Consider the following 23,195-nt stretch of genomic DNA (forward strand, 5'->3'; position numbering starts at 1 on the left):
GACATTAGGCTGGTTTTTTGCCCAGGAGCTCTGGAGGCGGGAAGTGGGAAGGGATTCTGCCTGCAAGCCTTTGCCGGCAGCTGGTGAGCTGCCCCGCTCTGCTCGGTGCCGTGGCCTCCCAGACCCGTCCGTGTTGCTGCTGCAGGCGTGCTGGTGGGTAGTCTCTCTCACAGGCTCCATTGCTCTGGTGCCTGGCTGTGTGGGCTACACCACATTTCTTAGAGGAAGCGGTGGTGTAGACCCGTCTTTGGAGGCAGAAAGAGCTGGATTTACATCTTGACCTATTGCATCGTTGGCCTTTGGTAAGACACGATGTCTCTGAGCCCCCAGCATCCTCATCTGCGGGATGGGAGGAATCCTCCTCTCGGGTGGTCATCCGGAAGAATCAGCTCCTCGGGGACAGCCACTGTGTCCTTCCATCTAGCATGGAGTCCCACATATAGCAGGCACTCAGTAAATCCTTGTAGAATAAGTCATGTCTGCAAAGAGCCTAACCCCAGGCCTGGCACATAAGAAGGGCCGAATAAACAGTGATTGTTGTCCTTGCCTGAGTCTGCACGCTGCCTCCCATGCTCACCATCCATTAGCCTCACTCCCTGTGCCTTCCCACTGGGCGTTACCTTTCCAGCTTCTTCCCCACCCTTTAATTCCCCGTTTCCCATCTACTCCTGTGAAAGGGCTCTCGGGCCTTCCGGTCTTGTCATCCTCTGTCGCTCAGCGGTCAGCCTCCCTCGGCGCCCCTTGCTCTTGCCCTGCTTTACACCGTCACGCAGCAGATCCCGGGATCTCCTTCTCTGGGACTAGCCCCTCTGGGAAGGTTCCTGCTTCTCTCTGTCTTGTCTTCTTGCCACAAAGCTTCTCTCTCTCGTCTACATCTGAGGCTGTCTGAGGTGGCAGCCGGAGCACTGGACCCGGGGTCTGGTTGTTTCTCTGCTCTGCAGCCGTGTCACCTCGTCTTGGGTGGGGGGCGGGTGACGGGCATGTCACCGCTTCTCACTGCCACTCCTTCAGAAGACCGTCCAGGGAGGCTGGCAGGCTGGGGCAGGGGTGGGGTTGCTGAGGAGAGGAGTAGGTTTCCAAGGTTTCTCTCTGTTAATCTCTGTCCCCATCTCCTCTCTTGCAGTGCGCCTCCATGACAGTATTTCTGAAGAAGGGTTTCACTACCTCGTGTTTGACCTGTAAGTGCCACTTGCTGAGGGTGTGGGGGCCTTTCCCTCCAGCTGGCTCACCATGAAGGCTTGGAGAAAGACCTAAACTGGGTCTTCAGCCTCTGCCGAGGGCCCCCTCTCCTTTGCCTGAGGGAAAGGATTTGATTTTGACCTTCCTCTGGTAATGGCCAGGTTGCAGAGGGGACCTCATTGCTCACTCACAGTCTCCCCAGGGCTCCAAACCCCCAGATGGCATTGCTCTCGCATTTCTGTTCAGCAGCACACCTTGTGCAGATGCTTTTTTTTTTTTTCTTGTTTCTTGGTGTGTTGTCCTTAGTGGAGAAATAGACTACAGCTCTTCGCATGACCTTAAAAATTCTGGGAAATTAAAGGTGGCTTTTATTAGTCATAAACTGGACTCAACTTGGTCTCTCCTCCACTTTGGTTGTGGTTAAATATCTCAAAAGTAGCTCTTCACCTCCTGGAAATGCCTCTCCAGTATTTTCAGGGTTGGGTCTCTGTGTCCTTGATCTCATTATTCTTCAACTTTAGGAGTAGGTCTGTCCTTCTTGGGCAGCTGTGTATCTCAGTATTCATATTGGTCTCAAATAAAGCTGTGACTTTCTGAGTAGGTTGATAATTTTCTCTTAGATCCCTGTATATTCATCTTTGCCTGAGTATTAGCTAATCTGTAGGTTATAGACACAGAAATGTGCAGGAGGAAGGGAGGGCCCACGTTATCCCGGGGAGAAGCCCCACATCATTGAAGGATGGAACATGTTTGGGCTCTCAGATGGAATGCATGTGGAGTTGGGATTTCTTTAAAAGCTGTTCCGTGGTGTGACCTGTTGCCTGTTGGATGCTGGGGTTGGCCAGCTGACCTGCTTCCTCTGACCCTCTCTGTCTGTTGGTTGCAGTGTTACCGGCGGGGAGCTGTTTGAAGACATCGTGGCCAGAGAGTACTACAGTGAAGCTGATGCCAGGTGAGACAAGGACCCTAGAGTTCCGGTGAGTCTTGGCCACTTAAGGGGGGCAGGCTTTGTGCCTGTTTGAAGAGTCTTTGGATATAGATCAGAAGATCTCCTGTCTGGACAGATTCCATACAGCTGGACCTGGGCTGCATGTTATGGGTGATGTTAGAAATTAGATCCGTCTTTTTGGCGGAGGGGAAGCACTTGCAAGTCTCCTTTACCCTTTCACCCCAGAAATACCTTTTCTTTGCACTACTGTGTACTGGCAAGCCTGCCCAAGGGCCCTCCCTACCCCTGCTTCTTTCCTTTGACAAATTTTACTGTGTGCAAGGCACCCTGGGGATGATCCAGAGATGAAGAAAACGTGGTTTGCGTTCTGAAGGAGTGTAAACATCTGGGCTAATCAACCAGGAACCTTCTCAAAAGAGATTCCAGCCTGGATCCCTTAGTCTTCTGACACCACGACCAGCCCTGGTGTGGGGCTCCTCAGGCAGGAGGACCGTTCCTTGGCCACATCCCTCAGCCCCCCGTGGCAACCCTGGCAGAATTCTGCCCACACCGCAGCTCTAGGGTGTTTGTGTGGCCTCTTTCCCTCCTCGGCTCCTCCCCCGGGCCCCGAGTTTTCTCCGAGGGTGATGTCCATGCAACCTGGTTTTGATCATCCTGCCTGCAGCTTATCTGGCATATGTGGCAGCTCTGGCTGCCTCTAGAGAGTGGGGGAGTGCAGCTTCCTCACAAATTTCTCAACCTTGAGAGGCCAGTGTTTGCTGATCAACTTCAGATGCTTCAGCCTCAGGAAAACTTCTCAAGTGGGGAGATGAATTCCAGTGCCGGCAGGGGAGGACCAGACCCTGGGGCAGGAGGAGGCGGTGACCGCCCTGGGAGCCTGGCGGGGAGGAGGGAGGGCTGGCCAGGGGGAGGGGCGGGGTGGTGTGTGACTGTACCAGTGGGCTTGGCCTGGCTCTGCTGGGACACTTCGCACTTTTGCCATTTTTGGCCAGAAGACTCTCCCTGCTAGCCTGGCTCTGTTCTAATTATACATTTCTGTGGAGACTCGCCTCTTCAGCTCAGTCTTAAAGTCTCTTTGGCCTACTCATGGGCTGTGTCCTGAAGGGAGGCCTGAGCCTCAGCCTCCAGGAGCCTGGTAAGACCCGTTGGCTCTTGTGGAAGCCCCAGAATCAGATTTTAGAGAAGGAGTCTGAAGTCTGGGTCACCAGCCCAGCACCTCTCTGCAAGCCTGCTGCACATACCTGCTGGTACCTGCCGACGGGGGCCTCATTCTCTAGGCCAGTGATCCTCAACCTCAACACTACTAACATTTGGGGCCAGATAATTTCTTGTTGTGAGGGCCACTCCTTTGCACTGTAGAGTTTTAGAAGTATCCCTGCCCTTACCCACTGGATGCCGGTAGCATCTGCACCTTAATTGTGACAACCAGCAATGTCTCCGGGCATTACCAGATGTCCCCCAGTTTTCACCATTGCTCTAGATCGCCAATGCTCCCTGCCGGGAGTTTGACTGCAAGTATGGCAGGATGTTTTGGAAGGTGGGCAGCCTGATTCAAGATGGCAGTGGGGGCGCCTGGCTGGCTCAGTTGGTGGAGCATGCGACTCTTGATCTCAGGGTTGTGAGTTCAAGCCCCATATTGAGTTCAAACCCCGCATTGGGCATGGAGCCTATTTAAGAAAAAAAGAAAGAAAAGAAATAGCAGCTGAAGGTGACCTGGGTTAGTTTTGTTTTGTTTTGTTTTCCTAGCAAAATCATTACCAGAAATGCTCCTCAGTTGCCCTGTTTGGAACCTTCTTAAGGACATCTTTTCTTAAAGGGGTCTGTGTGCTGGGTTTTATCTCCCCTTCTAGATGATAAACTTCAAGGCAAGCACTAGGTCTTACTCATCTTTATAGTCTGTGTGGTACCAAGCACAGTGCCTGGAGGTAGTCAGTCAATGTTTAAATAAATGAATGAGTGTGCCCCCCCAGCAAAACAAGAGTTTTTGTTACTATAGGGGGAAGAAAAGAAGGAAGGGGTTGGATGGTCTCTGTTGCTTAAGAGTGTCCCCAGTCTCTTGTAAATGGACTGGTGGTATTGGCCCTTTACCGTCTAAGGAGGCATGGTGAACTCTGTGTTAGTCTGTCCTCCATCTAGTGTCTTATCTAGTGTCCTCTGTCTAGCCTTTATCTAGTAGGAGACCCCAGACAAACCACTTAATATGCCTGGCCCTCAGTTTATTCTTCTGTAAAATAGGTTGAACTAGATGATGTCCACAGTCCCAAGGTTTTAGCTGTTGTTCGGTGATTTCCTTGTGACTCTGTAACCCAGAGTTCCATGCTTTCATCTGTAGTGTGTGGTCGTGGATGAGTGGCTTAATCCTGTGCTGACATTCCTTCTCCTTGTGCTTTTGCAGCCACTGTATACATCAGATTCTGGAGAGTGTTAACCACATCCACCAGCATGACATCGTCCACCGGGACCTGAAGGTACACCCAGGCTCCCCCTTTGCCTCCTGCTTGTGAAGCGTAGGCGCCACCTGGTGCCAGGTGGTGGGACTGCGGGGACCCAAACTCGGCTTCCGCAGGGCCAGAGGGGGGGTGGGTGCCTCATGAGGTCTTCTCTTCCTTATACAGCCTGAGAACCTGCTGCTGGCGAGTAAATGCAAGGGTGCCGCCGTCAAGCTGGCTGATTTTGGCCTAGCCATCGAAGTACAGGGAGAGCAGCAGGCTTGGTTTGGTAAGAGTGACCCTGTCTTCCTGGAATGTGGCCCCCGCCCTTCCTCCTCTTCCTGATCTGTTTTCCTCTTTCAGAACTAGAAGCCAGACCCTTCACGGTCCCCGTCTCCTCAGAGACTGGAGAAGGGGGTGGAGGGTACAGAGCAGCCCCTGGCCCTAGGTGACTCAGTGCAGTGAGTCTAGCTGTTGTCCGCACCGCATTCTTGCTGCCCCTGGGGAGAAATGGGAGTTCCTGGTAGGCACACGGACTTGCCCTCTGATTTTATTCTGGGCACTACAAGAAACCCAGCCTGTCATCTCTCACTGCCCATGTGCTGAGAGCTTATATAGCAAAAACAGCAGGAACGAGGAGGGGCTTGGGGGGAAATTGCTGATGTAGTTTTAATGACAGAGAAAATGGGTTCAGTGTGCCTCCGCCCTTTCTTCTGCTGCAGGTTTTGCTGGCACGCCAGGTTACTTGTCCCCCGAGGTCTTGAGGAAAGATCCCTATGGAAAACCTGTGGATATCTGGGCCTGCGGTAAGCCCCTTCCACACTCTCAGCTTTTTGGTGTTCAGGGCCCTCAACTTCCAGCGATGGTGAGAAAGAAGCATCGCTATTCCTTGTGGGCCCTACAAATGTGGGGTGTGTGTGAAGTCACAGTGTTTGCTCTAGTGTCCCGGGGATGGCTGGTCTCATCACACGCTCCACCCCAAGTGTTTCCTGGATTATACTGCATCCTTCCTAAAGAGGGATTGACCCATGCCTTAGAGGTTGGGTTACGCCTAAAGAGGTCCCCGATGGGGCTCGGTGACATGGGAAGTGAAGCACAGCGTTATCAGCTGATGGCCACTTCGACCTCTGGTATAATCTTGACTTTCTGGGTGGCTGAGCCCTGTGTGGCTTTTCTTGGTTCCTCAGTGAAGTCGGTGACTGACCCCGATGACCTGTGTTCTGTCTCGTAGGGGTCATCCTGTATATCCTCCTGGTGGGATACCCTCCCTTCTGGGATGAAGATCAGCACAAGTTGTATCAGCAAATCAAGGCTGGGGCCTACGATGTAAGGACTGCTTTGTTCTTGACCCTCGGGCTGTATCCACAGAAGGGGGCCTGTTTAGTGTGTCATGGGATACAGGGAGTGTCAAGGGACTTTGAGGACCCAAGGATGGGCATACAGGTCTCAATTCTTGCCACACCGTATCCCAGGAGCAACTTTTTTTGCACAGCCTTTCTTGGTAGCTGTAAAATCGAGGAGCCCACCGAAGCTCTTTGATCCATTATTTGCAGAGAATGGCCTGAGAAGTGTGGTGTGCTGCGTAACATTGGGACAAGAATGGCGTGGCTCCCCGCACGGCCGTGGGGCCTTGGGCACGTTGTGGAGCCACTGTTTCCTTCTAGTAAGGAGATGGGGTTGAACCAGAATATGTTAGAGTCCCTGCTCTGACTGGATATTCTGGCATTCTAACCGTGATTCTGTCTTCCTCTCCTGGTCTTTAAGTTGACACAGGTACTGGGATGCCCCTTGGCTTCCCCAGCTCTCTGGCGGGTAGGTTTAGATAGCACGGAGTATCCCGCTTGTAGGAGTTGGGACAAAGACAGAGTCTTTGTTTCAGGGTGTGAGGCTCACAAATTTCATATGCCTCCTTTTCCTCTTCCTGCTTAGTTCCCATCGCCAGAGTGGGACACAGTGACTCCTGAAGCCAAGAATTTGATCAACCAGATGCTGACCATAAACCCTGCAAAGCGCATCACAGCTGACCAGGCTCTCAAGCATCCATGGGTCTGTGTAAGTGTCTTCACCCGGGGTGGAGGAGCTCAGGATGTCAGCCCTCAGTGTGCCCTCAGTACTCTCTTCATGCTCCTGTTTATGAGCAGAGAATGATTGTTCTGGGCCCTGAGCAAGGACCCAGCAGAGAGGGAGGGATTCAAGGAAGCAGGTGGCCTCGCTGGCTTCAACCTATCTCTCCCCCACTTACTTGTCAGGTGTGACTTAGTTCCGAATGAGGGCTTTCGTTGACCCTTGAGGCTCTAGGTAGCTGATGAGGGAAAGCAGCTCGCAGAACCCAAAGTGAACTGCCAAGCTTCGGGTGCATATTCAGATCTCAGCTGTCACAGCTGTAATGGAAATGTGACCAAGATCCAACAAATAAACAAAAGGGGTTTCTGGGCAGTTAAAAGGAGCATCTTGAAGTTCGTGACTGAAAAAAAATAAAAATAAAAACTCACCCTAGATGAACCCCACCCCCCACCCACCAGGCTGTCAGTGTGGATCAACATACTCTGTTTTCATAAACACTTCTGCAAAAATTCTATAAAGTGAAATGTCTGTTTTCAAACTAAGAAGAGGGTCTGTTACAGTTAGGCCTCCTGACAGCCACGATGCATTTATGTATTTGTCCTTTCCCGTGTTTACTGAATGCCTCTTCGGTGCCAGTTGCTGCGTGGGTCCTGGAGATACAAAGATGAGTGAAGCGTGGTCCCTCCCCACAAAGATCTTAAAAATTATCTGGGGAGCTAGGCACTCAAACAGGCAACCATTCTGCAATGTGACAAGTGCATAAAAGGATCTAATGAGTGCACAGGAACTCTTGCTATCTGGTGAGCAGTGAGATTACTGAAGGCTGCATGGAGGAGGTGACCCCTATCCTGGTTCTTGGCAAATGGCTGGGAGCTCCTCAGGATGATAACCTGCAGGCAGAGGGTAGCATGAGCCGGGGTGAAAGACCATGGGAAATTGTGGCAAGTTGAAGGAATGTTAAGTAGTTTAGTTGTAGATGAAGATACGGCTACAAAAATGCAAGAGAATCAAGCCAAAAAGATTCCATGACATACAAGTTTCTGCCTAATGAGTTTGGATTTTATTCAGGAAGCATAGGGAACCATTTAAGGGGTTTAAAGAGGGAACAAAGGGGTGCCTGGCTGGCTCTGGTGGTGGAGCATGCAACTCTTGATCTCAGGGTTGTAAGTTCGAGACCCACATTGGGTGTAGAGATGGCTTAGAAAAAAAATAAAATCTTTTTTTTTTTTTAAGGTTTTATTAACTTATTTGACAGAGAGAGCGCACAAGCAGGGGAGAGCCGGAGTGGGAGAGGGAGAAGCAGACTCCCCGATGAGCTCCCTAGCCCAATGCAGGGCTCAGTCCCAGGACCCTGGAGATCATGACCTGAGCCAAAGGCAGACACTTAACTGACTGAGAGACCCAGGCGCCCCCAAAATAAAATCTTTTTAAAAAATAAATTAAAAACAAAGAATGAAATACACAGTTAAGAAAGGTCCCCTTGGAAGCTGTGTACAAAATGGAACTGAAAGGAAAGGAGGCTGGTGCAGAGTTCAGGAAGCTGTTGTAATTGCCCGAGCAAGACCGAATGAGGTCTCAGCTAAGGATAGTGATAGGAGCCTGGGTGGCATGGCAAGGAGTAGACAAATTTGAGAGATATTCGGTAGATAGGCTCAAAAGGATTTAGTGACCAGTTGAATTTAGAGAGTGAAAGAGAGCAAGGGACTTATGGGGACTGCCAGATTTTGAGCTGGTAATAAGCACAGGGTTGTGCCATTCACTGTCTCAGAGGAAACTCAGAGGAAGAGCCAGTTTGTGGGAAAGGATGATGATCTTAGTTTGATTGAGTGTGGTGTCTGAGGACTTCTAGCCGGAGATATCAGATGGGCAGTTAGCAATGTGGTTCCAGAGATTAGAAAAGAAGTCAAAGTTGGAAATGCAGGTTGCGGTCGTTTCTGTGTGGGTGGTGTTGAAATAAATGGGATTATTTTTATGCTGATCGAATTCCCACTGTGGGTTTGTATTTGCTTCACTAAGAGGAGGGATGGCCACTGAACGCCAGCACGGGAAAGACAGGCAGCGTTAGGGGGGCCAGCAGAGGAGGCTGGGGGTGAGAACTTCTGTGGCAGAAGGAGGTTCAGGAGCAGGAGACCCTGAGAAACAGGAGGTCTTAGTAAGGGAGCGTCTGTAATCAGATGCCGCAGAGAGTCCCTGATAAAGATGGGAAAGAATCCATGGACTCTGACCAATTAAAAGCCAGTTTCATTATTTCACTGACAGAGGCAGTGGGGGGAGAGACCGAAACCTTTCTTCAGTGAGGATGAAGAGAGAAAGAAATGGTACTACAGAGAGAAGATGAGGAGTCAGGAGAGTTTTTAAGTTTTTGTCTAAGGAGAGGCTTGAATATAGTCTGTAGACTGCAGAGAAGAATATAGTCTAGAATAAGGGGCTTAAAATATTGGCTCACTGGGGCGCCTGGGTGGCTCAGTCATGAAGCGTTTGCCTTCGGCTCAGGTCATGGTCCCAGGGTCCTGGGATCGAGTCCCGCATCGGGTTCCCTGCTCCGCGGGAGGCCTGCTTCTCCCTCTCCCACTCCCCCTGCTTGTGTTCCTGCTCTCGCTGTGTCTCTCTCTGTCAAATAAATAAAATCTTTAAAAAAAGAAATATTGGCTCACTGAGGAAGCAAAGGTTGGGATAGTAAAAAGAGGTTGAAAGCAAATGAAAATCACTTTGTGGATGGGGGTCTGAAGTCGAAGGAGTTCTTGCGTGAGGATCTGTGATTTCTCTTTGTGGAGAAATTTATACTTTGGAGGAAGAGGTAAAATTGGAAGACTCAGAAAAGGTAGAGGAGTTTGGGAGACTTGCTCTGGAAACCAGGAAAAGGAGTGCACCAGGGGCGAGGAACAGGATTGTGGGGCAGCCCGATGGGGTTATGGGCACCAAGCTGCACGTTGTAGGATTTATCTTTCTAGCAGGCTAGCAAGGACAGCAACCGCTAAGGGAGGGGGTGGGCAACTTAAAACGGGTACTCAAAAACTAGGGATATACTATGTTCTGGGAGTCATTTTTGGAGTCCCCACCCTCCACCAACTTATATAACTCAGTAGCCCCTGAGGATGTCACTATATTATGATATTATGCAATAATTCTTACTGAGTCATCAAGGAAATCGTTGTAAATCATTTCGAGTGGACTCTTTAAGGAAGAAGGAAGTTACACTGAAGAAAAATTACCATCCAAAATGAATGCTTCAAGGTGAAGACCCTTAGCTTCTCAGATCACAGCTTTATTCAGGTCCTTGTGGGGGCGTGTTGAGAGGGGCTCTTGAAAGGACTGAACCTTCTCTGTAGAGAGCAGGAGCCCTGCCTCTTCTCTCACTGCTCAGGAATGCGGTAGGTGCTAAGTAAACAGTTGCTGAAGGAGTGAGTGCATGCGGATCACAACAACACACAGGATACTCTCCCCCGTTCCATAGCTTCCACTTCCCAAGGAAGGGAAGAGTGCTGTCTCACGCACCCTCCTAATCTAGCATCAATTATCAGTGGTGTTTTTGTGTTCAGATTATTGTCCTTACATAACCTTGAGTTTGGGTAGTGCTTTTTTTCTAAAAGCATTTTCACATCTATGACTTCATTTTAGCTTCGGATCAACTCTGGGGCGGCTGAGCACACAGCCGTCAGTGCCGGGACTAGGGTGAGGGTCAGAGGGCCCGGCTGGAGGGCTCACAGGCCTGTCTGTTTGGCTTCCAGCAACGATCCACAGTGGCATCCATGATGCATCGTCAAGAGACTGTGGAGTGCTTGCGCAAGTTCAATGCTCGGAGAAAACTGAAGGTGAGTCTTGCCTTTCCAGGCTGCCAGCATCCTGAAATCACAGCTATTGACAGTCCACCCCCTGCCCCAACACAAAAGGAAGCCCCCTTTGTGGCTGGAGCTGAGCTATGAAGGTTATACATGTTGGGGGGCCCCAAAGACCTGAGGTCTTGAAGCTCTGGCCAGTGGCTGCCCTCTGCCTAACACCAGGCTATGCTTTTCTAGAGTCCAGCTGAATTCACAGACCCCTCTTCTTTCCCCCAGGGAGCCATCCTCACGACCATGCTTGTCTCCAGAAACTTTTCAGGTATGTTTCCCCGGCCGTGCACTTTAATTCTGCTGAGGTGAGTGGGTCAGAATGGGGTGTTGCCATCCCGGTGCTGGGTGTCTCAGGCAACACCTTGACCAAGGTGAAGAAGACCCTGTTTTGAGGGGGCTGCCGCTGCTGGGTCCTATAACATGAGATTCTGGGGGACTTTCTCTTGGGTTCACGTTTATGAATTCTATTCCTTAGACCCTCCTAAGGAGTAACCTGCCCAGCCTCCCATTTACCTTGTCCCTGGGGATTCCTATTTAATTCTCTAAAGACTTTCAGCGCTTTAGGATGTTAGCCAGTCGATAGGGGACTGGACAATGGGCTGGGGCAAAGAAAGAAAGAGATGAGGTGTAGTGAATCTTCTCAACCACTACCATTAATTTGTCTACCGGGACGGTGTCTACTTCATTGTGTCTAAATAGTGATGACTAATAGAAATTTTTCCAGATGTTTAATCATTTTCCAGAGACTGTGCTTATAATATGCTTTGCGATACTAGCTGTAAAAGGGAAGAAAGAGAGAGCAGCAGGATGGAGGGAAAGCAACTTGCTTAAATTTGACGGAAAAATTGGGATAAGTTGGGACCAGTAATTTGTAAATCACTTGGCGTTTCTTTTTAAGATGCAAGACACTCCGCCCCACCCCACCCCACCCCACCCCCACCCCCACCCCCATCTTGTTTGCCCTCAGTGGGGAAGCACAGTGGCTTTCTGTGAGGAAAAGATTAATGTCAAAACTTAACTGAAGGCAGAAGGTCTCTTCCCACCTTGCCCACCGCCCCCGACCCGGCCTTCCCAGTCCTGCAACCCCCCAGTCCCACTGTTTTGGTTGAAGACTCCCTTCTCGCATTTTCATAGCGAGATTCCTTCCCTCGCTTTCCTTCTACACTGATGTGGAGACAGGGTTGTTTGGCCGCCGCTCTGGGCTAAGTTTGCTCCCTTGAGCTTGAGGGGCTTGTCTGTGCTGGTTCAGGGTAACCTAAGGGCCCCGGGTCTGAGGATGCTGTAGGGGAGACGTCCTAGGGCTTCATGCGCTCTAACTCAAGCAAGAGCCACCGGCTGCCGGAGGGGCAGGACTGGAGAGAGAGCCAGGGAAGTGTCCCACCTCAGGCCCATCCCCTGTGCTCCTGGTTTGGGTCTCATTCTTATGTGGGTATCCATGAGGGGAAGATGTGGTTGTGGATTCTACTCTCACAAATGAGAGTAGAGATGGAGCTGTAGTTCCATATCAGACTTCTTGTCCTCAGAATTACTGGAAGCTTCTACTTTCTCAGAAGTGTGAGGGCCTTTCTGGAGGACGCTCGAGGGCATTTCTGTGCCAAACTAGAATGGTGATCTGTTGTCTCTCCAAGTAGAAGAAATGTGACGACAGGCTACTACTTCCCTTCTAGCCTGGGAAATCCTCCACCTCAACCCCCCCCCCCCCCATCCATTTCAGGAAATAGGTATCCTGGTTTCAGGAGACTGGGCTGTTAGGACAAAGCACTTTCATTCATTCCTAAAGAGCCTCCTCCTGTTCTTGTTGCCCAGACCTTGTCAGCCATTGAGCTCACTTTGCCCTGGGTCAGAGGAGACCAAAAAAGTGCTACAAGCATTCTAGGATGACCTCTGCTGCCCTGACTCTGGAACAGGTGGGGACAGAGCCTATCTCTAGAAGCTTCTCTAGAAAGAGGTGTCACCAGGTATAATCAAGAAGGAAGAGCACCTGTGTGGGTTTTTTTTTTTTTTTTTTTAGACGTGAACTAGGCTGTTGGTTGAGTTTACCCCAAACAGGGGGTGCGACCTGGCCTCTAGCAGGTTGGCTAATAGTGGAAACAGGGCTTCTAGAATGTATTACTTCGGCAGCCTTTGTTTTCTTTCTGGGGGCTCATTTCTTGGGCATCTTCACCCTCAGAATACTGAAATACAGGCTGAGAAAAACGGTCTGTCCTGGCTACCTGCCTGGAAGAAGGAAAGCAACTCATGTCTCTGACGAACTAGAGGATTAAGAGAGGGATAGGGAGCTGGGGCCCATCATGAACTTAGCTGCACCAGGGCCATGCACCCTCCCTGGGCCCCAAATGCCAGAGTTCCTCCTGTTTGGAATATGGCCAGAGGACAGGGCTCTCTGATAATGTCCTCATTTAGGTCCCCTAGGGAGGGAAGATGTGATGGGGAGGCTCCGTTCCCTCACAGCCTCGAGCTAGGGCTCGGCTGCCTCAGAAAGGACACCACCTCTCACCGATTCAGGCTTTTACCTGGAGACCCTGGCCTGAGGCGCTCATGGGACAGGTGCCAGAGCTGTGGTGATCCCCACACCCTGACCGAACCTAGTCCTCTCAGGTCCCCAGACTGCTGCAGGGCTGGCTGCACCTGCTATCAGCCTGCCCCTGGCGCCTTCGCTCCCCCAGCTCGGCTGGCTTGGCCACGCCGCCTGGGCCCTGCTGTGCGTGGGCGGCCAGCGGTTCCCGCGCCTCGTGCTGGGGCATGCTCGCTGCTGACGGGCCCCTGTGGCTTTGCGGCAGCTCTGTGCACTGAGAGATTGTATCCCCTCAGTTGGCAGGCAGAGCTCCGCCCCCGCCTCGCCTGCCGCGAGCGCCGCCGGCCTGGCCGGGCAAGGTACGTGGCATGAGTCCCCCGACCGCCTGCCTCGGCTCCCTGCCACCCCACCAGGAGGGCCAGCATGCCAGGCCCACTCACCAGGGAGGCGAGTCCCATGCTTGCGGGCTGAGATGGGCATGCCGGACGGACCACCTAACTTGGCATCTGCGAGCGCATTGGTGTCACAGAGCCCCCTAACCAGCCATGCATGCTGGGCGCTTGCCAACTCTCAGGAGGCAATAGCCTGGGGACGTGGAGCTGGACAGCAGGAGGATTTCTTCCAGACAGCGGAGAGCCTGGCCTGCCTGAGGGCTGTGGCCGGTGGCAGCTACCCACCCCCCCCCCCCCCCCCCCGGCCCAGAGACAGTCCTGGGCGTGGCCGGAGCTGCCCAGTGCTAGGACTAGGCTTCGTCAGCACTGCTGGGAGACCCCACAGAGGAAGCCACCAACCCCCTCAAAACTGTGAAGTCAGGCATTTATAGACCTCCAAGTGTGAAAGGCTCTAGAGTGTAGAAGCTGTGGGGAGAGCCGTCCCTGGGTTGGATCCTAGCCCTGCCACACCCTGAGCGAGTCTCGTCAGCCCTCCCAGCCTCAGTTTCCTCTCCTTTCTCTGGTGGCGCTAATAAATAATATGGCAATGATTAAGATCATGTATGTCGAAGGCTCTCAACCCTGCCTGTAGAGGACAGTCTGTCAAACATCCTGATGCTGACACCCCCACCCCAGACAAATAAAATCAGAATCCCTAGGGTATGGGATAGGCATAATGATTTTTGTTAAGCTCCCAAAAGTGATTCTAAAGGGCAGCCAGAGTTCAGAACTCTGATGTGTATAAAGCACTTAACATAGTAGGTGGCCAGGCATCATAGTAAACACATTAAAAAAATAAGTTTCAGATCACCCCAGCATGTAAAAAAATAAGTTTCAGATCACCCCAGAATGACTGGAGATAGGCTCATAGGCCATTTTGGGAGGTCAGAATTCTTGTGAGGGAGGGATCCCTATTCTCACTGGAGAGAGATGGGACCCGGCTTGGGTAGGAATGGCCCCTGAGGGAAGAATGGCAGCAGTAATAGTGACAATGGTTTACACCTAGTGAGTACTTGCTACGTGCCAAGCACTCTGCCTAGTGCTTTTCATGCATGGTCCCCTTAGATCCCCACCCCTGTCCTGTGACCTAGGCCCTATTTTATCCCATTTTATAAGGAAACGGAGATTCAGAGAGATTAAGTAACTCACTCAATGTCATACAGGCAGCAACTGGTAGAGCCAGTGAAGTCCAGGTGGATCAGACAGTTGGGCTGATTCCATCCCCCTGTGCCGCCCAGACTCTCCCATCCCACTGTCTGCTACGTTCCTGTGGCCTTGGTGACCAGCAGGTGTCACCAGCCTTCCTACACAGAGCTCGTCAGCCTTGAGCCTCATCCTGTGCCTGGCCGGAATCCGTTTACTACCTGGCTATTCGGCCCAGTCCTTCCTGCTCAGTGGTTCCAGAGAGTAGACTGAGGCAGATAGGACCCCATAAGCCTGGTGAGGACCTGCCCAGTCAAGGCTTCAACCCCCCTGGCAAAACCCTCCTGTAGGTGGTCCTGGTCTCTGTGTCTCTGTGTCTGTCTGTCCTCACGTCTGGTCTCCTTCGTGAACTGTGACACTCTTGTTTCTTAAGAGCTCTCAGGAGATGTCTTGCATCCTTCCAGCTTGGCCGTTCTGAGGAACTCCATGGCATCTAGGGACGGAGCCCTCACCTTTCACCCTGGCACTCTGCTTCCAGACCTGGGTGGAAGCTGCTGAAGGCAGAGTTCCCAGTACCCCAGGCAGCTCCTGTACTGAATGTGGTTTCTCCTCCCACGTGCAGTGTGTCCCTGTTTCCGCTGAGCCCTCTTCCGTGGCAGGAGAGATCCTGGGGCGCCTCCCTGAGGATCTGACGCAGCTTGAGATGCCCTTCTTACTTGGGGGCTCCCAGGAAGGGCCTCTTCCAGGGGCTTCAGGAGACTCCTGGCCCCCTTGTCAGACACAACAGACTCTTGCGGATCCGGCTGCCAGGCTTCAGGCTAGGGAGAGGGGACAATGCAAGAGGCTTGATTTTCCTTTTTGTTTTCACAGCTGCCAAAAGCCTACTGAACAAGAAGTCGGATGGTGGTGTCAAGGTAGGTGTCTCCACCCCTCTAGCCCAAGAGGGGTTCTTGGCTTTGTTCCTCCTTTCCCCAGGAACCTTCCTATCCTTGCTTTTCTGCTTTAAAACCAGAAACCTTTGTGCTCAGAACAGCAGGTTCCATTGGCCTGAGAGGGCAGAAGAAAGATGTGTTTCTTTTGACCCTAGCTTGAACATAAAGACTCAGGGGAAGTGATCTAAATTATGGTTTCCTAGAGCTCAGTCCTGAACCTGACTGCAGACACATGCCTCATCTCCACGGCTTGACTCTCAGGGTTTTTGAGGTCATTTGGGTAATCTTCTTTTTTCCTTTTTCTTTTTGGAGCACAAACCCTTTTTATCAAATGAAAGCAAAGTTGGCCTGGTTGACTCAGGGTATAGGGCTTGGAACCTGAAGCCACTGTCCTTTTAGTTTTTTGTCTTATCTCCAAAGCAATTCCAGAACTCAGCTCAAATGCCACTAAGTGAAAAGTGTCTTCAACTTTCTAGAGGCATAGGCTCCTCAGAAACAGGCGAGGGATGTGGTATATCACAGCTCGCTCCCATTTGATGAGGGAGCTTTTCCCATGGGATCACAGCAAGAGGAGAGAACTAGGGGCCCACAGCGACCAGCGGAAAGCCTTAGTGGGAGTGGCTTCTTGGTGAGGGGGAAGGAAAGGTGGCTAGGGGTCCTCACAGGGCCCAGAGTGTTCTGTAAATTTGCTTTGGGGGCAGAACGGGTCCTGGGGCTGAGGCATCAGATAGGCGTTCATACTATCTTGAAGCCTACCAATTTATACCATAGGGTATTTCAAACGATGAAATTATCCAAACGTTTACATCCCAACCAAAGTTGAAATTGGGCCTTTCCCCAGGATCTTTTGCCCCCAGCTGAGATATACACGTGTTCTCCATTCCCCTCCCCACTCCCCTTCCTCTTTCCCTCATTCTCTGCATGCCTGCTTCTGTGTGCTTCTGCACCAAGGAGGGGAGCTTGGGCTCCACCCACACCAACTGACATGAATCTGGGGCTGTGACCAGCAGCTCCCCAGTTATAGGGACATGAACTGGAATAGGGGAACCAAGTTAGGAAAAGGTGGCAGGCTTAGTTGGAGAGAGATTTTGCATATTTCTATCCAGGAAAGAAGCTAGAATCAGTTATTCTTTACAAAGTATTTAATAAGTACCTATCAGAGGCCCACAAAAGGTAGAAGAGGTGATGTGGTTTTCATCTAGCTTTGAGAAGTTGCAAGGTTAATTGAGGAAATTGGACACACCTGGGATCAGCTAAGCACTGAATGGTCTATGGTACTGGACCCTACATTACATGGTTCAGTCCAAGAAGCTACTGGGCAAAAACTTACTGGAGAAAGCTTAAAGGATGTAGGAAGATTGGAGCCCAGTCAGCGATTGCCTCTAGAGAATGGGATTGGAGGCGAGGACAGGGTGGAAAGACACACCCTTCATTTTTCACTTTGTACACGTGTTTTCTTTAAAATGAGAAGGTGTTCCTGTTATAACTTAAAAACAACAAAATATTTTTATGGATTCTATCCTATATATTGATGTTCTCTGCCGAACTGGAAACACGGGGTTTGTGGTAGAAGGATGTCGAAACTACGGCTGGATTGGTCTGGTTGGGCAGTGGGATTGGAGGTTTGTGTGTCAGACCACGGGAAATGTAGGCCACTGAGCAGGGAAGCTACGGGTGAGAGCAGTGTTTTTAAAAGATATTGCTGAGTGTGTAAGGATGACTAGAAGAGGGTGGGAACTAGACACAGAGGTATCAGTTAGGATTTGTTATAATCTGGGCATAGGGTGAAGAAAAGGTGATTAGAAAGGACTAATATTGAAAATACTTCACCCCCAGAAGAACCCAGGCACCAACCAACGAGAATAGGCAGTACCTATGGAGAATTGGTCCAGCTGTCACCAGGAATGTGAGGCTCTGATTAGCTCTTAGCTCTGTTTAGAGGTGTGTCAAAGGAAGTTCGTACTGGATGTGTTTAGAAAGGACCCATCAAAGATGATGTCAAAATTCCTTGAACGTTGGAAGAATTGGTGGTACCTCTGCTAGAAATGGGAGTAGTTGTGAAGGAATACCCATTTTGATAGCAAGAGTTTTATTTGGACCCCATTGAGATGGAGAGACAGGTGGAGATCTGTGGGGGGAGAGGTCTTTTAAGGTGCTGGGGAGTACCTGATGTGGCCCAGGGAAGAGCTCAGCACTACACATGCAGATGGGGACTCATGTGAGTGAATCCCATGCGTTCATTCACTCGGCCAGTTCCATCCTTCAGGAGCTGGGAAGACAGCGACATAATCCACCCTTTAAGGTGTTCAGAGTTGGGGAGAGACAGGGAAACCAGCAGTCCTGGGTGCTCTGGGCAGGTCTATGGAAGGAGGTGTGCTCAGGACGGGCCCTGGGGGAGCAGAAACCAGCATCTAAGCCAAAACAGGAAATCTTCCTAAAGGAGATGGCCCATGAACTGAGTTGAAGGATCTTGCTAGGTCGAAGTGAGCAGGAGAGGGAGGGGGATATTCCCGGCAGAGGGAATAGCATAAGATATATAGGTTTGAAACAGTGTGATGATTCTGGGAACTTCAGTAGCTCCGAAAGGCTGAAGGAAAGAATGATTGCACAAAATAGGACTGAAATAAAGCAGTCTCAGCCAAGATGGTGGTAAAAAGATGGATAATGGAGCCATTGAAGGATAGACTTCTAATGGAACTTTCCAGATGGCTGCCCCCAGGGATGAGTGTCAGGCACAACCATGTAATATTAGTGGAAGGAGCTAATTAAAAAGATACAGCTTCCAGGGTCCAGCCTGGAATTCAGATTCAGGAAGCCTTGGGTGGGAGGCAGAATCTGAATTTTAATAATATTCCCCTTCTTCCATATGAATCTAAAGCACATGAAGGTTTAAGAGTTCAGTAAAGACAAAATTTCAGGGCCATCTGTCATTGAGAGGCTGGAAGAAGAAGAGGAATCATCAAAAGACAGAAGAGGTGGGGGAAGAACAGAAGTGTGCAACAATGTCGGACCTTACAGAGCACTGAGAAGGATGAGGGCATGGCAAGCAAATGGTTAAATAAATTGCTTCAAATGAGAACATATGTGGGGAAGCTAGTGTCTGACCCTGCTATGAGCCCAGCGAGTTTTGTGCATGAGAAAAGACTTTGAATATAGTGGTGGGAACAAAGGCAAAGATGCAAATGTTCAAGAAGGGAATGACCAGCCAAAATTAAAAGGCCAGCAACAGGTTGAGGAAAATATTCACAGCAGGTGTGATATGAAGGGTTAATATTATTTTTATACAAAAAAGCTCTCTGTAGGGGCGCCTGGGTGGCTCAGTCATTAAGCCTCTGCCTTCGGCTCAGGTCATGATCTCAGGGTCCTGGGATTGAGCCCCGCATCAGGCTCCCTGCTCGGCGGGAAGCCTGCTTCTCCCTCTCCCACTCCCCCTGCTTGTGTTCCCTCTCTCACTGTGTCTCTCTGTCAAATAAATAAATAAAATCTTAAAAAAAACTCTCCCTAGCAAATAAGAGTCCCCCCCCCCCAAAACCCAGTAGATAAATGGTCAGAGAGGTTGCACTGAAAACCCAGAAAAGAGGTAGAACTGGTTAACAAATGTGGAGGTTTAGCCTCACTAGTATCAGCAAAATGCAAGTTGAAATGAGGCGCCATATTTTGACTCTTAAGTTTGGGAGAGTAGCGTAAATAGCAGTGGCCCTTTCGGAAACAGCCAGCATGTCAAAAGCCACAAAAATTGTCCCTGCTGGTTTTACCCTTTAATTTTACTTCGGGAATTTCTCCTAAAGAAGAAATTCAAGGGGCGCCTGGCTGGCTCAGTTGGAAGGGCATGTGACTCTTGATCTTGGGGTCGTGAGTTTGAGCCCCACACTGGATGTAGAGACTACTAAAATAAACTTTAGGAGTAAAAAGAAATAATTCAAAGTATGGAAAAACTGAAAGCAGAAGGATGTTCAACATGACATTCTAACTGAAAAAATTGGAGACGATTTCAAAAGTCAATAAGATAATGACTAAATAATTACAGGAAACCCATTTACTAGACCTTTAACAGAGTTATTAATTTTTCATGACTATATAATGATATGTTGTATATTAAGTGGAAAAAGTGGGATACAAAACAGAACATACACTGTCATCTAAATTTTGCTTAAAAAAACGATGCGTTTGTCGATTATATTCAGTATATATTATGTGGATAGAAGAGAAACTGGAAGAAACCCCATGAAGTGTTAATAGTAACTTCACTGGGTGATGGGGATTTGGGAAACTTTCATTTTATATATTTTCCTGTACTTTCTATGTTTCTTACCTAGACCGTGCATTCCTTTGAAAATCAGACTTAAAATCAAAATACTATTTGTTTTCAAAAGTAAGGCATCAACTCAGATGTAGCTTATAATGACGTTTCTAAATTACATAAGAAAAAAGACTAGCAAGAGAGAGAGGATTATGGGTGGGGTTTTTTCCCCCTTTGTTTTCCAAGTTGCTCCTAACGTGGCTGCAGACCTTATAGAATTTGGAACGTGTATATAACAATGAATGGCATGGTTGGACGTAAGTGCTGCGAAAGGCAGAGGGGGAAGGCAAAGCAAGATGTGTGGGGTTCAACTTTTCTGGAATCTTTTGAAGGTCAAGGTGATGACCCGTGTGTATGAGTGAGGGAGGCCTGTGAGGTTGCTCAGAAGATGCTGACCTGTGAGCAGCCTGGGTCTCTTATAGACCCCACCTTGCTTTCCCAGCTTCTCCCTTCCCAGCTTCTCCCTTCCCAGTTCCTGGTGTTTAAGGTCTATAGGAAGGTTTCCTCCTCACTCTCCAGAAGCTTTCACAAGATGCTGGAATATTAGCATTCGTTTGAGCATTGAGTCCACTTAGTGCTCTTGAGTGTAGGGACCCCAGGTTCTGATTCGGTTTCTCTGAGAGTGGATACAGGGATCCAGGGTCTGTAGAAGAATGACAGCCACTTTCGAGGACAAGACTGGAGGGGCCACAAACACTCAGATCCCAAGAGGCCCCTAGTTGAGGACAGTTAGTGCATGTTGCTCATCCCAGGCCAGGATGGCCAGCCAGTCTTTAAAAAAAATAAAGGAACAAAAGAAAAAAAAGAAAAAGGGATATAGCCATTTCCTTAAGAACTGTTTGAATATTTGTTTAAGTGTGGAAAGTAGGTTTGAATCCTTTTCTGGCTTCCAATTTTAAATAAATATTTAATTTGTAAATAAAAGTGAGATGTGGTTCTTTAAAAATGATCTGGTATTTAAACAGTGGGCTGGTTGAGAGGAGCTCAGCTGTGCGTGGCTGAGGGCAAAGCCCTGAAAGGATCCGGGAGAGAGGAACTGACAGACGTCTACTAATCCAGTAGAAACCAACCCTTGAGTGGAAAAGGATTGTCTTGGGTTTTCATGCCGGACAGTTGAGGAAAAAGAGAGCCAGCTGCGGTTGGGAATTTCCTCCCCATTAGGTGAAGCAGACAATTGAAAGTGCTCGGCCTAAGGCAGGGTCCAGGTGAAGGCTGCCTGCACCGACCTTTCACAGCAAGAAAGGAAATCACTAGAACCAAGGGTGGGCCCCGTCAGTGCTCCTAGAGTTTTCACTCCAGTGATCCTGGGCAAGTTAGAGACCTGTGCTCTGCTTTAGCCTGAGGGAAAACCGGAGTCAGCAAACCCAGTTCAACTCAGCAAAAGTTTGTTGATCGTATGCAACTTTTCAGGGATTTTGCTAGGCACAGAGGAGATGACAGAGATGGATCTTCCCTCACGTTGTAAACCCTTGGGTTGGATAAAAGGATAAGTATGAATGTAAAGCAATGTCCTCTTTTTGAGGAATAATTTTGGAAATAAAATCCCACATTTGGGGCATAAACAGCAGGCTAATGCGAAAGAAGCCCAATTTGGGGGTGCCTGGCTGGCTCAGTGGGTAGAGCATGCGAGTCTTGATCTCAGGGTCATGGGTTTGAGCCTCATGTTGGGCATAGAATTTACCTAAAAAAAGAAGAAGCCCAATTATTTATAGGCTTTCTTTTTCCTTAGGTATAATCTTAAATTCTTTTATTTTTTTTAAAGATTTTATTTATTTATTTGAGAGAGCGAGAATGAGAGAGAGAGAGAGAGAGAGAGCACATGAGAGGGAAGAGAGTCAGAGGGAGAAGCAGACTCCCCGCCGAGCAGGGAGCCCGATGCGGGACTCGATCCCGGGACTCCAGGATCATGACCTGAGCCGAAGGCAGTCGCTTAACCAACTGAGCCACCCAGGCGCCCATTTTAAATTCTTTTAAATACTTGTAGTCCCCTCCTTTTGAATTGAATATTGTCCTGAAAAATGTCCTCTAAAGTAGAATGTCAGCCTCTGCCTAGAACAGTAGTCACACAACAGATAGTTTCCGAGGGGAGTTCTGTCTCCCAGGAAGCTAATTATAAACTTCTTAAGTGCCTTTCACCTTTGAGACAGTCTTCTGAGATGGGTTTTCAGTGTTCCATGTGGTCTTTATTTTTATGCTCTCGTTTCACATCTGAACATAACGTCCGTGAGCACCTGGCCTGAGGAATCATGCTTTCAGCATCCCCCTTGGTTTCCATCCTGATGTCTTTGTGATCACTACAGTTTTAGTCACCAGCACTCCTGTTCTCCCATGTCCCACTAATTGCAAAATGCAGTGAGATACTGAAATCTTCTGGATGAGCATGGCCATACTGACGAAGAGAGGGATGCCACCAACTCACCGTTTATCAGATGATTTTCCAAAGCTCACCGTCTTTATTCTGAAAAGCAGTGTAGGGATGCAGCAAAAAAGGCTCAGTTCGGGAGTCCAGTGTTTCCAAAGCTGAGGACAGCCTCGAATGGCTTTTGCTATTTACCTGGTCGCTGCTCAGCCGAATTTTAGGCAGACCTAGTAACAAGAGAAAATAAATAGCCGTACAGTGAGCCAGCTTTAGAAGCCCCAACCTATAAATTTGCAGCCAGATGTTACCTTTATAAACCTGCGACCTTAACCTCTTCACAAAGCTTTCTGTGAGCGAGGCTGAGAATCTTAGAATATACTAAATCTGTGTTTGTGAACCTGACGGCAAAGGGCCCGGAGGCATCTGTGTGCCTGGTGGGCTAAGTGCTGTGTGAATCCTTCTGGTGCTGGGCTCCAGGTCCCCTTCTCCCGCTCTTTTCTCCTGAGGCAGAGCCCGCGCTGGTGCACTAACCTGCAGCATCTCTGTGCTTCTCTTCTTACCTCCTCTTTCCCCTTCTCTTTCCCTTTCGCTGTGGTGTGTCCAGAAAAGGAAGTCGAGTTCCAGCGTGCACCTAATGGTGAGCCTTGCCTGCCCACCCATCTGCCTACTCCATGCTGCCTGCACCCGCCTGCCAGCCACGCAACCCCATTCTGCCATGTGCGTGTACTTCACTCATCCTCACTGCATGTCTGTGCTGTATGGGTACACGCGGCCTGTCCTGCCAGTCGGGGGCCGTGGCCCAAGGTCTCCCAGTGGCCTGACCGGTGGGCATCGGAGTGTACGGTGTGGCACCCCCCCACCCCCCGCCGCTGCAGAGCTTGGACTGCCTCCAGCAGCCCTGGGCAGGATGTGAAGCTAGCAGGGACTGGGGGGAGTCCCAGGGAGAGACCCTCACATGCCGTCGCTCAGGAGGAGAGGCCCTGCTCGCTGGGCACTTCGCACAGACTGGCAGCCAGTGGGCATGTGTGCGGTGGGCAGAAGAGCTGGTCTACAGTAGGCTCACA

The 23,195-nt window shown here is 49.9% G+C and overlaps 1 protein-coding gene across 10 annotated transcripts in view; it reads left to right on the forward strand.

Annotated features, from left to right (window-relative positions):
- Window positions 1-23,195, forward strand: part of CAMK2G (calcium/calmodulin dependent protein kinase II gamma) — a 55,597-nt gene that overhangs the window by 18,899 nt on the left and 13,503 nt on the right. For all 10 annotated transcript variants that reach the window (XM_028109475.2, XM_028109480.2, XM_028109490.2 and 7 more), the window contains 10 exons: window positions 1,124-1,178; window positions 2,066-2,131; window positions 4,524-4,596; window positions 4,744-4,846; window positions 5,280-5,363; window positions 5,789-5,883; window positions 6,487-6,609; window positions 10,350-10,433; window positions 10,677-10,719; window positions 15,411-15,454. In XM_028109475.2, coding sequence (XP_027965276.1) covers window positions 1,124-1,178; window positions 2,066-2,131; window positions 4,524-4,596; window positions 4,744-4,846; window positions 5,280-5,363; window positions 5,789-5,883; window positions 6,487-6,609; window positions 10,350-10,433; window positions 10,677-10,719; window positions 15,411-15,454 — 770 coding nt within the window. The remainder of the gene's footprint in view (window positions 1-1,123; window positions 1,179-2,065; window positions 2,132-4,523; window positions 4,597-4,743; window positions 4,847-5,279; window positions 5,364-5,788; window positions 5,884-6,486; window positions 6,610-10,349; window positions 10,434-10,676; window positions 10,720-15,410; window positions 15,455-23,195) is intronic.

The sequence above is a fragment of the Eumetopias jubatus genome, unplaced genomic scaffold (genome assembly GCF_037043125.1).
Source record: "Eumetopias jubatus isolate StellerSeaLion01/CBP00866 unplaced genomic scaffold, mEumJub1_p1.0 scaffold_17, whole genome shotgun sequence".
NCBI lineage: Eukaryota > Metazoa > Chordata > Mammalia > Carnivora > Otariidae > Eumetopias > Eumetopias jubatus.